The sequence below is a fragment of the Oncorhynchus mykiss genome, chromosome 16 (genome assembly GCF_057628025.1).
Source record: "Oncorhynchus mykiss isolate SJ-2025 chromosome 16, ASM5762802v1, whole genome shotgun sequence".
In the NCBI taxonomy this organism is placed as follows: Eukaryota; Metazoa; Chordata; class Actinopteri; order Salmoniformes; family Salmonidae; genus Oncorhynchus; species Oncorhynchus mykiss.
Window position 1 is genome coordinate 52,460,189 of NC_143037.1, and position 15,810 is coordinate 52,475,998.

The 15,810-nt window shown below is 45.3% G+C and overlaps 1 protein-coding gene across 2 annotated transcripts in view; it reads left to right on the forward strand.

The window, feature by feature from the left end:
* The window catches only part of si:dkey-65j6.2 (pleckstrin homology domain-containing family G member 4B), a 33,545-nt gene that overhangs the window by 14,900 nt on the left and 2,835 nt on the right, over nucleotides 1-15,810 (forward strand). For both annotated transcript variants that reach the window (XM_036947156.2, XM_036947153.2), the window contains exons 2-21: nucleotides 4,676-4,873; nucleotides 5,110-6,553; nucleotides 6,973-7,161; nucleotides 7,258-7,381; nucleotides 7,515-7,608; nucleotides 8,015-8,101; nucleotides 8,221-8,337; nucleotides 9,430-9,528; nucleotides 9,610-9,761; nucleotides 10,100-10,238; nucleotides 10,406-10,528; nucleotides 10,662-10,856; nucleotides 11,027-11,976; nucleotides 12,169-12,418; nucleotides 12,573-12,662; nucleotides 12,773-12,997; nucleotides 13,177-13,347; nucleotides 13,579-13,756; nucleotides 13,984-14,100; nucleotides 14,198-14,452. In XM_036947156.2, coding sequence (XP_036803051.1) covers nucleotides 5,437-6,553; nucleotides 6,973-7,161; nucleotides 7,258-7,381; nucleotides 7,515-7,608; nucleotides 8,015-8,101; nucleotides 8,221-8,337; nucleotides 9,430-9,528; nucleotides 9,610-9,761; nucleotides 10,100-10,238; nucleotides 10,406-10,528; nucleotides 10,662-10,856; nucleotides 11,027-11,976; nucleotides 12,169-12,418; nucleotides 12,573-12,662; nucleotides 12,773-12,997; nucleotides 13,177-13,347; nucleotides 13,579-13,756; nucleotides 13,984-14,100; nucleotides 14,198-14,452 — 4,672 coding nt within the window. In that variant the 5' untranslated portion in view covers nucleotides 4,676-4,873; nucleotides 5,110-5,436. The remainder of the gene's footprint in view (nucleotides 1-4,675; nucleotides 4,874-5,109; nucleotides 6,554-6,972; nucleotides 7,162-7,257; nucleotides 7,382-7,514; nucleotides 7,609-8,014; nucleotides 8,102-8,220; nucleotides 8,338-9,429; nucleotides 9,529-9,609; nucleotides 9,762-10,099; nucleotides 10,239-10,405; nucleotides 10,529-10,661; nucleotides 10,857-11,026; nucleotides 11,977-12,168; nucleotides 12,419-12,572; nucleotides 12,663-12,772; nucleotides 12,998-13,176; nucleotides 13,348-13,578; nucleotides 13,757-13,983; nucleotides 14,101-14,197; nucleotides 14,453-15,810) is intronic.

The window sequence follows — 15,810 nt, forward strand, 5'->3', positions numbered from 1 at the left end:
TCAAACTTTTTTAACAAATCAAAAACTGAAAAATTGGGCGTGCAAAATTATTCAGCCCCCTTAAGTTAATACTTTGTAGCGCCACCTTTTGCTGCGATTACAGCTGTAAGTCGCTTGGGGTATGTCTCTATCAGTTTTGCACATCAAGAGACTGAAATTTTTTCCCATTCCTCCTTGCAAAACAGCTCGAGCTCAGTGAGGTTGGATGGAGAGCATTTGTGAACAGCAGTTTTCAGTTCTTTCCACAAATTCTCGATTGGGTACAGGTCTGGACTTTGACTTGGCCATTCTAACACCTGGATATGTTTATTTTTGAACCATTCCATTGTAGATTTTGCTTTATGTTTTGGATCATTGTCTTGTTGGAACACAAATCTCCGTCCCAGTCTCAGGTCTTTTGCAGACTCCATCAGGTTTTCTTCCAGAATGGTCCTGTATTTGGCTCCATCCATCTTCCCATCAATTTTAACCATCTTCCCTGTCCCTGCTGAAGAAAAGCAGGCCCAAACCATGATGCTGCCACCACCATGTTTGACAGTGGGGATGGTGTGTTCAGGGTGATGAGCTGTGTTGCTTTTACGCCAAACATAACGTTTTGCATAGTTGCCAAAAAGTTCAATTTTGGTTTCATCTGACCAGAGCACCTTCTTCCACATGTTTGGTGTGTCTCCCAGGTGGCTTGTGGCAAACTTTAAACAACACTTTTTATGGATATCTTTAAGAAATGGCTTTCTTCTTGCCACTCTTCCATAAAGGCCAGATTTGTGCAATATACGACTGATTGTTGTCCTATGGACAGAGTCTCCCACCTCAGCTGTAGATCTCTGCAGTTCATCCAGAGTGATCATGGGCCTCTTGGCTGCATCTCTGATCAGTCTTCTCCTTGTATGAGCTGAAAGTTTAGAGGGACGGCCAGGTCTTGGTAGATTTGCAGTGGTCTGATACTCCTTCCATTTCAATATTATCGCTTGCACAGTGCTCCTTGGGATGTTTAAAGCTTGGGAAATCTTTTTGTATCCCAATCCGGCTTTAAACTTCTTCACAACAGTATCTCGGACCTGCCTGGTGTGTTTCTTGTTCTTCATGATGCTCTCTGCGCTTTTAACGGACCTCCGAGACCACTCTATCACAGTGCAGGTGCATTTATACGGAGACTTGATTACACACAGGTGGATTGTATTTATCATCATTAGTCATTTAGGTCAACATTGGATCATTCAGAGATCCTCGCTGAACTTCTGGAGAGAGTTTGCTGTACTGAGAGTAAAGGGGCTGAATAATTTTGCACGCCCAATTTTTCAGTTTTTGATTTGTTAAAAAAGTTTTAAATATCCAATAAATGTCGTTCCACTTCATGATTGTGTCCCACTTGTTGTTGATTCTTCACAAAAAAATACAGTTTTATATCTTTATGTTTGAAGCCTGAAATGTGGCAAAAGGTCGCAAAGTTCAAGGGGGCCGAATACTTTCGCAAGGCACTGTCTACAGTAGTATACATTTTTTATACCTGTGTCCATTTTGTCCATGAGTTTCTAGTAGAAAGACCATATGGTTCTCTTCCAACTATTGACTTTTTTCAAAACTGCCACCAGTTTGATGCCAAAACATTGACATCAAATACATACTGGCATATTAAAATAAATAAAGGTGTGTAAAAAATATATATATAAAGAGTATTTAATGCTAAAAACCTCATGTTAAACACCAACGGTATTCACTAAGTTGATATTTAGGATAATATTTTACAGCTTTGTCAATACATTTTTTAAAAATCATCATAATTAGTTATTTCATATATTTTACATGTGATAAGGCCACACAGAGGGCCAAAGATAATTACAGACACCTGTAAAAAAGGGCCACTAGATGTTTTGTGATTGATTACATAAAATCCTAGAAAGATACCAACATTCTGGTAGTTTACAGGTAAACTTCGAAAGTTTCCAGTAATATGTCCTGCCTTTGCAACCCTAGTCAGACTGTTACATAAAAGTGTACAAATCGAGCAGTCAGATAGCAGATTGGGTTACTGGGTGCAGAGGTTAGTGAAAGGGTAGGTTTTTCTCCTGACCACCATAGACTAGCAGGTGTTCTAACTGAGAGCTGGACGGGAAGCAGTCTAGTTAGCCAGATGAGGTCTGAGGGGATCGTTCTGGTCCCACCCTGATACGCCCAGACCCTCTCTCCACCTCCACACCACAGCTGGGATACATTGAGTTATGTGGCGTGGTCTGTGGAATGATCACAGTGGTATTTCTCTATTCAAAACAAACTGAGCAGAGATGCAAGCAGGCAACATATTTTCCCATTGAGGAAACAGATGTAGCCTATTGTTGATCAAATCGCTTCATCATTACGTTTAGCATATTTATTGAAATGCCTACTCTTTGTTGAAATATAATTGAACAATCAAGACGGTGGTGTCTAGTAACATTTGCCAGTCATTATATCCCTGCAATTATATTGAAACCAGACCATGTAACTTGGCAAGGCATTGTAACGTCATTGCACCAGAAACCACATAACAATGTTTTCTCCTACAGAGGCTGTCTATTGAAATGAGAAACACGCACATGTACATTTACCTCCCACAGCCAACACATGGCCTTCACAAAGCTAAATTAAGCAGGGCCTAAAATGGGTGAAGGGGCCACTCGGATGAGATCAGAGAGAATGTGAAACCATAAACCAGGCCTCTTCTCTAGCAGAGACCCCCAGTCTGTTTATGGATAATTGGTATCTGCCTGTATGATTCTTATGCTGCTCAATGTCCCCCGTGATACTGTAGCCACCCTGACATCCACAGCAACTTTGCCCTCTTGTTGTCAACATCTGTCTCTGGTGAACGTTTATTGGATTGTGCTGTATGAAGAACAAAAGAACAAAAAAAAGAAAAGAAAAAGAACAAAAAAAAGGTGGGGTGTGACATCTTATTGGAAAAATACTGAAGGATGCCAGGATCAGAGGATAGCAGACAATGGTGACTGTGTATTTTATGACCTTAAGGGATGCAGTGCTGCTTTTAGATGTTCAAATCAGCGATATATGACACCGTAGTCATCAGAAAGTATTCACACCCCTTGACTTTTCCCACATTTTGTTGTGTTACAGCCTGAATTTAAAATGTGTCACTGACCTACACACAACACCCCATAATGTCAAAGTGGAATTATGTTTTTACACATTTTTACAAATTTATAAAAAATGAAAAGCTGAAATGTGTTGAGTCTATACGTATTCAAACTATTTGTTATGGCAAGCCTAAATAAGTTCACAAGTAAAAATGTGCTTAACAAGTCACATAATGGACTCGCTCTGCGTGCAATAATAGTGTTGAACAGGATTTTTGAATGACTACCTGATTTCTGTACCCCACACATACAATTATCTAAAGGCCCCTCAGTTGACTAGAGAATTCCAAACACAGATTCAACCACAAAGACCAGGGAGGTTTTCCAACGCCTAGAAAAGAAGGGCACCTATGGGTAAAAAAAAAAGCTGACAAATCCCTTTGAGCATGGTGAAGTTATTAACTACACTTTGGATGGTGTATCAATACACCCAGTTACATCAAATATACAGGCGTCCTTCCTAACTCAGTTGCCAGAGATGAAGGAAACCACTCAGGGATTTCACCACGAGGCCAATAGTTACTTCAAAACAGTTAAAACAGAGTTTAATGGCTGTGATATGAGAATATGAGAGCATAGATCAACAACATTGTAGTTACTCCATAATATTAACCTAATTGACATAGTGAAAAGAAGAAAGCCTATACAGAATTTAATATTCCAAAACATGCATCCTGTTTGCAACAAGGCACTAAAGGAATACTGAAAAAAATGTGGCAAAAAAATTCAATTTTTGTCCATAATATAAAGTGCTATGTTTGGGGCAAATCCAATACAACACATTACTGTGTACCATTCCTCATATTTTCAAGCATAGTGGTGACTGCATCATGTTATGGGTATGCTTGTAATCATTAAGAAATGGTGAGTTTTTCAGGATAAAAAATAAACCGAATGGAGCTAAGTACAGGCAGAATCCTAGAGGAAAACCTGGTTCAGTCTGCTTTCCACAAGACACTGGCAGATGAATTCTCATTTCGGCATGACAATAACCTAAAACACAATGCCAAATTGACACTGGAGTTGCTTACCAAGAAGACAGTGAATGTTCCTGAGTGGCCGAGTTACAGTTTTAACTGAAATCTACTGGAAAATCTATGACAAGACCTAAAAATGGTCTACAATCCATTTGACAGAGCTTGAAGATTTTTGAAAAGAATAATGGGCAAATGTTTCACAATCCAGGTGTGGAAGGAGACTCGCAGCTTTACTCGCTGCCAAAGGTGCGTCTACAAAGTATTGACCCAAGGGTGTGAATACTAAATGAGACATTGCAAAATTGTATGAAAACAGGTTTCCACTTTGTCATTATGGTGTATTGTGTGTAGATGGGTTAGAGATTTTTTATCAATTTTGAATTCAGGCTGTAACACAACACAATGTGCATAAGTCAAGGGCTATGAATACTTTCTGAAGGTACTGTATGTGGGAAAGAAAAAAAACTCCTGCCTGTATCTAATCTTTATCTTGAGCTTTTCTTGGTCATTGTCTTTGTTGTTGTTGAATATTTACATTTTTGTTTGTGCTGTTTCTTATGTTAATAGAACCCTGAGTCTCTGGACGGGTCCATCCAGAACACTCTCTCAGCCCTCTTTCCCCCATTTGAGGCCACAGCCCCCACTGTCCTGAGCCAGCTCTTCCAGGTAATAGAGGAACGTTTCCGTGGAGATGCCCTCCAGTGTCTACTGGACTTCCTCATCCCGGCCAAACACATCCTTGAGAGTGTTCAGCAGGCTGCCTGTGTGAGTCAACAACCTCAGAGCTATACTCATCAACACAGATGCACAGCTATACAAAAAAATACATACTGCAACAGTTTACCATACACACCTACAGGCTCCAATAACGACCACCTATGCAAAACAAAGTTAGGTCAATTACAAAGATTGCAACTGCCTTCAACTTCTCTCTGTCTTGTACTGCTAATTGTAAAGACAAATTAAATGGTAAAGAAATGTCTGTCATTTTCTCCCGTCAGGCCCAGTACTCTGATGTGGTGTTCTGCTGTGAGGGCTGGCCTCTGTGTCTGCATGAGAAAGTGGTGATCCAGCTGGCCCCGATCAACCCCCTATTTCTGTGCCCCGGGGACTTCTACTTGCAGGTTGCTCCCTTCTCTGAGCAGGCCGCCCGCATCGTGGTCCGGAGCCTGCTGGAGGACGGACAGGGCCAGGTGGTGGAGGTGGAGGAGACACCCATCCCTGAGACCTCCTACCCCTGCATCTTCTCTGAGGACTGGCTAGGGGAGCTCAACCAAGGCCGCCACGGTACTCCACTTAGCCACTGTGTCCTCTCCACAGACCAGGGCATGGTGAAGGTGCCATGGGCGCAGGTGACTCTCCCTGAGTTTGTGGATAAACCCAGAACTATGGCCTCATCATCTCTTTCTCCGGCTGCTGTTCAACAGGAGGTAGTGGCAGGGCCCGGGCCCTCATTGGTCCTGCCTCACCCTGCACCTGTGTACTCTGTGGAGACTAGGATCTCTCCTGCTAAACATGGCATTGCGGTGTCGCTGCGTCTGGTGGACAGTAATTGCTCCCGGCTGGTTAAGGTGGATCAGGATGGGCCTATGGCTAAGCCCATAGGCTGGGTGTCTCCCAACACATGGGACAGCCGCAGCAACAACACCTCTGAGGTTGAGGGGGAATACGTGGACTTGGTGGAGTTCACTAACAAGAAAGAAGCATTGCTCCTCAGTGGGGCTCACAGTTACAAATATCCCAGAGAGCTCATGTCTAGGCCTGTTCCACTTAACAGGCCTGGTGTCCCTCTGGCTCCAGCCCTGCCCCTGTCCTTGGCCCAAGCCCTGGCCCCCAACCAGCACCTCAGGGAACAGTTACACTGCGGCCGGACCATCCGGTCCTCCGAGGAGCCCCCCTGCACCCCTTGCATGAGGAGGAGAATGGGCCAGGTGTCCAAAGCACAGGAGCTCAGGTGCCGGTACAGGGAGTCTTACCATTCAGCGCTGCAGAACCCTGTTACCTTTGAGAGAGACAATACACTGAATACACTGGCGGTTCTGGAGGAGGCTAGTCCATGTGAGGGGAGGCTGGGACTAGAGGGCAAAGAACTATGTCCTGGTGTCTCCCAGCAGTGCTGCCATCCAGACCCAGGACATCATGACCAGATTCCCCCTGTTAGCACTGTTACCTGTAGGAAGTCTGGAGAAAGTAACACTATATCCAGTGGAATTTTACAAGGCCTGAGTGACACTATAGAGAACGATGGGAGATGTCCCTCTTCTCTGTCGACCACTGTTGTGGACACATCAGAGAAGTGTGAAGTAGTGATACAAGGAAGAAAAATTAGGAGGGATATTGTCTCGTCTGCAGAGAAGATTCCCAGTTTACATGTAGTGCAATGTAAAAACGCCACAGCTTTTGGACTGGTTTCCCCAAAGATGAACAGGCGGAGACTGCCCAAAGGTAAGAGATCTACAGCATGAAATATGTTTCTTATTCTGTAATATATAAAGGTGATTTGTTTTAAACACAATTGATTAAAAAATGAATGGCACCGGAGGAGAAGGCTGCCGTTTTACAGGTTCTTAAGTGCTATTATGTGGTTTTTTCGCGTTATTCGAAACTTATTTTGTACATAATGTTTCTGCTACCGTATCTTACGGCAGAAAATTGCTTCTGGAAATCAGGACAGCGATTACTCACCTCGTACTGGATGAAAATGTTTTCTTTATAACACTTATTTTTCTTAAAACTGCATTGTTGGTTAAGGGCTTGTAAGTAGGCATTTCACTGTAAAGTCTACACCTGTTGTATTCGGCACGTGACAAATAAACTTTAATTTGATTTATTACATCCCTCTGTATCATCCTTCCTCTCTAAAGATGTCTCCCAGGCTCGCCAACCCTCCATGCCTGTTAGAAACGGACAACAGACCCCTCCACCGGCCCCTCTCCCTGAGACAACCCAGCAGCCTCCGGGTCACTATGCTGTTTCCAGGTCTAAGGTCCAGGCACCAGACACAGAGGAACCTAGCACTCATCCCCTCCAGATGGGAATAGCATGTCTTACTGGTATGGAAACCCCCTTACATGGTTTGCCTTAGAGACAGAGGTGGATGACATCTCTGTTCAGTGAAAGATCCTCATGTTCCCCTCTCCCATATTTAGGTGGCAGAGACAGGACAGGTCGGTTGGTGGTTGAGGTGTATGGAGACCAGGAAGGATGGAGATCTCCTTCAGTGTCTAGTCTGGAACTCTGCAAACTGCTGCTCTACCTGCACTCTGTAATCAGGTATATATGCATTGTGCATTGTGGTTCAGGCTACAGAGGTTTTTAACCTCAATGGGTTTTACCTGGTTAAAAAAAGGTTAAATAAAATATAAAATAAAAATTAATTCATTGTTTTCATCTTCATATTTTCTAGGAGAGAACTAAGAGAACTTGGACTGACACTAGTTATTGATGCTCGGCAGAATCCACCCCCATCACAGTTCAATAAGGCCTTGCTGATGCTTCAGGTAAGAAAGAGTTGACATCTTCCTGGTCATATTGGGATCTGCACTACACAAAATCACATCAAGAGGATAGCAACTTGCTAAATATTATACTGAACTCAACTAAACTTTTCCCTCTGTTTATTATTTTCTTCACTCCCCTGACTTGTGCTCAGCTTTACCTGCAGGTCACAGGAGGTTGGTGGCACCTTAATTGGGGAGGACAGGCTCATGGTAATGGCTGGAGCGGAATGGGTGGAATGGTATCAAATACATCAAACACATGGTTTGATCCCATTCCATCCCTCTGTTCCACCCATTATTATGAGCCATCCTCCCTTTAGCAGCCTCCACTGCTACAGGTATAGGATAATGCATTTACTGATAACTATTTATTGTTGTGAGGTCTCATATTTTGAGAATGTTACAGGAGCAAATTCCCCATGCAGTACACAGTGTCCTTATCCTGGTGGAGAAAGAGAGCAGCCATCGCCCAGAGAAATGTCCTGGACAACAGGTCAGATCTGAATCAAGTGTTTCCTCTAATGATTTCCATCAGGCTTATCATTTCATGAACAGTTACTGTAATGTATTCTGGGAGAATTGCTGTCTGATGTCACTGACTGTCACTGACAGATTGATGTAGTGACATCACTGAAGGCGTTGCACAAGCTGGTGGAGGGGAGCCAGTTGACCTACGGCCTAGAGGGCACCCTGCCCTACAGCCACCAGGACTGGCTGCAGCTCCATCAGGTAGGCCCCTAGAGGACACCCTGCCCTACAGCCACCAGGACTGGCTGCAGCTCCATCAGGTAGGCCCCTAGAGGACACCCTGCCCTACAGCCACCAGGACTGGCTGCAGCTCCATCAGGTAGACCCCTAGAGGACACCCTGTCCTACAGCCACCAGGACTGACTGCAGCTCCATCAGTTAGACGCCTAGAGGACACCCTGACCTACAGCCACCAGGACTGACTGCAGCTCCATCAGGTAGACCCCTAGAGGACACCCTGACCTACAGCCACCAGGACTGACTGCAGCTCCATCAGGTAGACCCCTAGAGGACACCCTGTCCTACAGCCACCAGGACTGACTGCAGCTCCATCAGGTAGACCCCTAGAGGACACCCTGTCCTACAGCCACCAGGACTGACTGCAGCTCCACCATGTAGGCCCCTAGAGGACACCCTGTCCTACAGCCACCAGGACTGACTGCAGCTCCATCAGGTAGGCCCTTAGAGGACACCCTGTCCTACAGCCACCAGGACTGACTGCAGCTCCATCAGGTAGACCCCTAGAGGACACCCTGTCCTACAGCCACCAGGACTGACTGCAGCTCTATCAGGTAGACCCTAGAGGGCACCCTGCCCTACAGCCACCAGGACTGACTGCAGCTCCATCAGGTAGGCCCCTAGAGGACACCCTGTCCTACAGCCACCAGGACTGACTGCAGCTCCATCAGTTAGACCCCTAGAGGACACCCTGTCCTACAGCCACCAGGACTGACTGCAGCTCCATCAGGTAGGCCCCTAGAAGACACCCTGTCCTACAGCCACCAGGACTGGCTGCAGCTCCATCAGTTAGACCCCTAGAGGACACCCTGTCCTACAGCCACCAGGACTGACTGCAGCTCCATCAGGTAGGCCCCTAGAGGACACCCTGTCCTACAGCCACCAGGACTGGCTGCAGCTCCATCAGTTAGACCCCTAGAGGACACCCTGTCCTACAGCCACCAGGACCTGCTGCAGCTCCATCAGGTGGGACAGTTAGAGCAATAGACAGACACTAGAGAACTCTTGTTTGTTGTTTTGCTTTGATGTCTGATGAACAGTACATTTGTCTTTCAGAAACTTCATCCCTTCATGTCAGATCTCCAGGAGGCTTCAGGTTTGCTACTGAAGGCCATCAGAAAACTAGAGGGAGGTCGTAAGATTGACAAAGTGCAGGTAATGAATTTAACCTTGACGACACTGTATTACTGAAAACATGTTGGTTTATCCTGAAACCCTTCTCTCCATGTGTGTCAGGATGTACAGAGGTGTATTCTAGAACAGAGAACGCTGATGAAGGATGTTCTGGAGGACAGCCGGTTGGTCGCTCTGCAAAGGGAGGGCGGAGCCATGCTGGCCAGGCTGAGGAGGGAGAGTGACCTCAGATACTCTCACTGTGAGGATTACAGGTATACATTTTATTTTAATTGAACCTTTATTTAATTAGGCAAGTCAGTTAAGAACTACTTCTTATTTACAATGACGGCCTACCCCGGCCAAACCCGGACGACGCTGGGCCAATTGTGTGCCGCCCTATGGGACTCCCAATCACTACCGGATGTGATACAGCCTGGATTCGAACCAGGGACTGTAATGACACCTCTTGCACTGAGATGCAGTGTCTTAGACCGCTGCACCACTCGGGAGACCACTACCTATCACTGTTTAGTATGGCTGGGCCAATTGAGAGGCTCCTTCACAAGATTATCAATGTATTATTCCCTTAACCTCTGACCTCTCTGTACAGTGATGCTGTAGACTCTGTGACCTATATGTACAACCATGTAGAGGAGCAAGCCCACATGCTGGTGCAAAGATCCAACATGTCCCTGGAGCACCTTGAATACCTACTCCAACTCAGAGAAATGGAGGGCCACTTCTCTAAGGTACATTCAGAGTCTCCTCATATACAGTACATACTGTATACCTGTTATGTAAGGTTCATCCAGGTGCTGTTCTTGTAAGAACGATATTGCATGATGAGAACTAACTGACTATATGACTACGCCATGTTTTGGGGTATAACATTTTTATAATCCTCCTCCTCATGTAGATCAGGGAATGGTTTGATGCCGAAGGGGAACGGCGGTTGCTGGAAGCAGAATCGGTGGAGGACTCCAGAGAAAAGGTTGCACATACTCTCCAGAGTTTCAGAGCATTCCTCTCTGAAGCCAATGTAAGTCCGGCTTTCTCCATTCATTCTCTCTCCACCACACCACGGCAAGGTGTTGACACTGTTTCACACTTGTTTCATTGGAATCTTCTTGGACAAGGGGGAATGGTTTAATTTGTCTGTTACTATCTTTTAGGAGCAGAAGCACCAGGCTATGGTCTTGGTGACAGAGGCAGAGAAGATCCAGGGCCCATCTCCATACCCTGAGACTGAGGTGTTCAGGACCATGGTGTGCACTTTCAAGTCTGGCCTGGCTGACTCCCTCTCACGGGCAGAGAGGTGCTCCAGTGAGCTGGAGACTATGGTCTCTGTTTGCAGCTTCTGTGAGCAGGTTGGTGGGTTGGATTTTTCCACAATTGCTGTTTACATCTCATTTATAGCATATCATATTGATGTTGACATGTTGTAGGAATATAGGAAAAAGTAATGAAGCTTAAATGACTATCGCCTCTCAATGCCTCTTTCAGGTTTTTGAATAGGTATTCTGCCTCTTTCTTCCAGGCTACTGAACTGGCCAAAGACTGCAGAGAATACCTGGGCCAGGAACAGGTTGGCAGACACCCAGAGACGGATGATATCTCTACACTCCAGATGTACCAGGAGAGCTTTGTCCAGTTCTCCCCAGATCGCTTCCAGGAGGTGAAGGCCCAGGCGTGTGCTCTGAGGGGCTCCAGGGGCATGCGGGTGTGGAATGTAGCCTGGCTCAAGTGTCAGGAGGTCAGGCAGCAACTGGAGGAGAGACTACAGGATGTGGAGAGGGCCTTGTGGAACACAGGCTCCTGGTATGAACAACATAGACATGGTGAGGATCAGGCCACAGCTCAGACAGTGACTCATCATGATAGAGCTCTGTTACTGCCCAGACCTGGTCCACCACACTGGTACAATCCCCCAACAGGCTCTATGGTGGAAAGGTATCATGGGATCTTGGAGAGCAGGAACAACTCTGTGACTTGCTGTAATATCAACTTCAAGCCTCAGAATAACAGACCTTGTAAAGGGTCAAAGGCCACCACCGTGCTGGCTTCTCCACGTATCAAATCCATTAGGAGAGTGGAGAGGGAGCCCAGCAGGAGAGAGGCCTGTCGAGGGAGGAGAAGAGAGGCCGCCACCCTTGCAGACTCACAGACGGTGGGCTGTGAGTGGTTCCCGTGGAAACGCGGGGGCCTGGGCCGGTCCATGAGTGAGGACTCGTGTGCAACCGCCATGTCCAGTCAGTCTGAGGCTCGGGTCCAAACACCGTCCTGCTCCCACGGGCAACCCTCCTGCCGGATCCTGCAGGCTGCTCAGAAGTTTCAGATCTCACGGCATGGTAGCTTCTGCTCAGCAGAGTCCTGTAGTGGCCAAGAGGGAGCAGAGAAGGCCTCTTCAAGGAATACTAGCTCATCAGTGAGAAGGTGTGAGGGAACAACATCTCTGGCAAGTCCAGAGGAGAACGCTGGCAGTGTTATGTGAGTTACTAATTGAGCAAGACCTTCACCTTAGAACGACTCAATATATTTTTATCCTTTTTTGCTTTTTCTGTCTCTAAGCTTGCACTGACGTGGCACAGGTACATTACAGACATGTATTATTTTTTCAGAGGACTGAACATGAGAGCTTGTGTTTGACTGTGTTGTTGGTGTAACTTTATATCTCTGTAGGAAGCTGCAGAGGATCATGGAGGAGCTGCTGTTAACAGAAAGGGAGTATGTGCGTTCCCTGGGCTACATCCTGATGCATTACCTCCCCCTACTGGAGAGGACTGACGTGCCCCAGGACCTGCGGGGCAAACGTGGAGTGATATTTGGAAACCTGGAGAAGCTGTATGACTTCCACGGCCATTTCTTCCTCAGGGAGCTGGAGGCCTGTCAGACAGAACCCTTAGGAGTGGCTCGTTGCTTTCTGAGACACGTGAGTTACAGTTCACCTGCTCGTGTCTCTTAATTCACATTTTCTACATGTTAAGCTTGAGTTCTATAACTCTGTTGATTTGTTGAATTTGCTACTGAAGTTGATACCTTGAATATTCCTGTTGTGACTGTCAACTCTCCCCCCCTATATGCAGAGAGAAAGTTTAGGCCTTTATGCTCTCTACAGTAAGAACAAGCCTCAGTCAGATGCCTTAATCCTTCACCATCGCCATGACATCTTCAAGGTGAGGCACTCCCATCAATGCTCAATGTCAAAGATCAATGGTCAATTCCCATCAATGCTCTCTCCATCCCTCCGGTGACCAATTCTCTATGCCATCTCCTCCCACTCCAGAGGAAGCAGCAGGAGCTGGGGGACCAAATGGACCTGTCCTCCTACCTGCTGAGGCCCATCCAGAGGATCAGTAAGTACAGCCTGCTGCTGCAGGACATGCTGGGGGTATGTGGGCCTCAGAGAGACAGGGACAGGGAAGAGCTCCAGGCTGCAGCCGATGTGATCCGCTTCCAGATGCGTCATGGCAACGACCTCCTCACCATGGACGCCATCCAGGACTGTGACGTAAGTTTACCAACCAAATCATCACAACCTCCAAAATAATGTGTAACTTATGAACAGCTGTCTAAATGTGAGGGAAATGTGGGCTATAAAGAGAAAATTATTGCCTATTACTGTGTAAACAGTATCAAGGATTTTCAGGAAAAACATGGATGTCTTTCTCTCCACTCCTCCCCCTCCAGGTGAATCTGAAGGAGCAGGGCCAGCTGATTCGCCAGGATGAGTTCATCGTGTTCTTCAGAAAGAAGAAGTGCTTCCGCCATATCTTCCTCTTCCAGGATCTCATTCTCTTCAGCAAGACCAAGAAGACAGATGTGGGCAATGATGTGTACATCTACAAACATTCTTTCAAAGTGTGTATACAATATAAAGACATTTTTTACATGAACAACTGTAAAGGACCCCATTTTCAGAATAAATATTTTGTGTTGTTTTCATTGTTCAACAAAAATAATCTTACCGGCCTTTATGTTTGCGAAACAAATACCAAATCATCCAGCCCTTATGTTGAAATTGCTAACAGAAAGCCATGTTTATTTAGTCTTTCTTTCTTTAGTCTTTCTTTCACTTCTGTTTCTGTCTAGACGTCTGATATCGGGATGACACATAACTCTGGAGAGAGTGGTCTGTGTTTTGAGATCTGGATCCGTAGGAGGAAGTCCCAGGACACGTACACTCTGAAGGCTGACAGGGCAGAGGTGAAGAGGTCTTGGACCAGAGACCTGGAGCAGATTCTCTGGGAACAAGCTGCCTACAGCAGAGGTTAATCCTCCATTCTGTATATGCCCTGTCAATCGCTATACATGGGTTTTTATCAACTGTCTACTTCAAATGTGATTTTTAAGTCATAGACTTTATTTGTTTGTTCCTCAAGCCGACCTCTGTGTCTGTAATTATTGATATATTTTCTTTGGGGGGTGCAGTTGTGAACAAATACATCTTATTGATGTTTTGGTCAAATGTTTTAGAGTGTGTTTGGTGTGTTGTAGACCTGCGGATGCAGGAGAGGGTGTTCAATGGGATGGGGAGGAAACCTTTCATGGACATCCAGCCTAGTGAGGCAGCAATCTGTGACAGGGCTGTCAACTGTGTCCTGCTAGGAAGAGGTACTGTATAAAGTCCACAGCCAAGTCCCATACCCATGAACTAACAACAGAAATGCATAATGGTCTCACTGACTGAATTGTCTCTTTCCTTTGTCAGCCCCGGTGCCGTCTTGTCTACAAACAGATATTGAATATCTCCGGCCCAACTCCATTGGTTCAGGCAGTAGTGCCTCTACCTCCTGCAGCCACTCATCTTCCTCCTCTGGGCGAGGTTCTTTACCTCCGGTTGGTTACCCTGGCAACCAGACACAAGGTGGGGAGGCCAGTCATATTGTTCATTCTTTCCCGGCGACTGTGACTGAAGAGGACCTAAGTAATCATCATAATCACCAGAAACAAAACCTTCATCTCAGTGAGTTTTCTTGTTCTTGGATGGTACATGATGACTACAGACTAAAACTAACAGACATACAGTACTTTACTCTTGATACAGTGGCTTGCGAAAGTATTCACCCACCTTGGAATTTTCCCTATTTTGTTGCCTTATAACCTGGAATTAAGGTTTGTATCATTTGATTTACACAACATGCCTACCACTTTGAAGATGCAAAATATTTTAAGAAATAAGACAAAACAATTGAAAACTTGAGAGTGCATAACTATTCACCCCCCCCCCCAAAGTAAATTATAGTTGCAAGTCTCTTGGGTTATGTCTCTATAAGCTTGGCACATCTAGCCACTGGGATTTTTGCCCATTCTTCAAGGCATCACTACTCCAGCTCCTTCAAGTTGGATGGGTTCTGCTTGTGTACAGCAATCCTTAAGTCATACCACAGATTCTCAATTGGATTGAGGTCTGGGCTTTGACTAGGCCATTCCAATACATTTAAATGTTTCCCCTTAAACCACTCGAGTGCTTCTTTAGCAGTATGCTTAGGGCCATTGTGCTGCTGGAAGGTGAACCTCTGTCCCAGTCTCAAATCTCTGGAAGACTGAAACAGGTTTCCCTCAAGAATTTCCCTGTATTTAGCGCAATCCATCATTCCTTCAATTTTCCAAGTCCCTGCTGATGAAAAACATGGTGTTCTCGGGATGATGAGAAGTGTTGGGTTTGCGCCAGACATAGCATTTTCCTTGATGGCCAAAAAGCTCAATTTTAGTCTCATCTGACCAGAGTACCTTCTTCCATATGTTTGGGGAGTCTCCTACATGCCTTTTGGCAAACACCAAACATGTATGCTTATTTTTTTCTTTAAGCAATGACTTTATCTTCTGTCCACTCTTCCGAAAAGCCATTTTTTTTATCATGGATTTAATGGTGCTCCGTGGGATGTTCAAAGTATCAGATATTTTGTTATAAGCCAACCCTGATCTGTACTTCTCCACAACTTTGTCCCTGGCCTGTTTGGAAAGCTCCTTGATCTTCATGGTGCCACTTGCTTGGTGGTGCCCCTTACTTAGTGGCGTTGCAGACACTGGGCTTTTCAGAACAAGTGTGTATATACTGAGATCATGTGACACTTAGATTGGACACAGGTGGACTTTATTTAACAAATGATGTGACTTCTGAAGGTAATTGGTTGCACCAGATCTTATTTAGGGGCTTCATAGCAAAGGGGGTGAATACATATTCACTCACCAGTTTTCTGTTTCCGTTTTTATTTGTATTTTTTAAAACATTTTTTTTTAAATTATTTCACTTCATCAATTTTAACTATTTTGTGTATGTCCATTACATGAAATCCAAATAAAAATATATTTAAATTACAG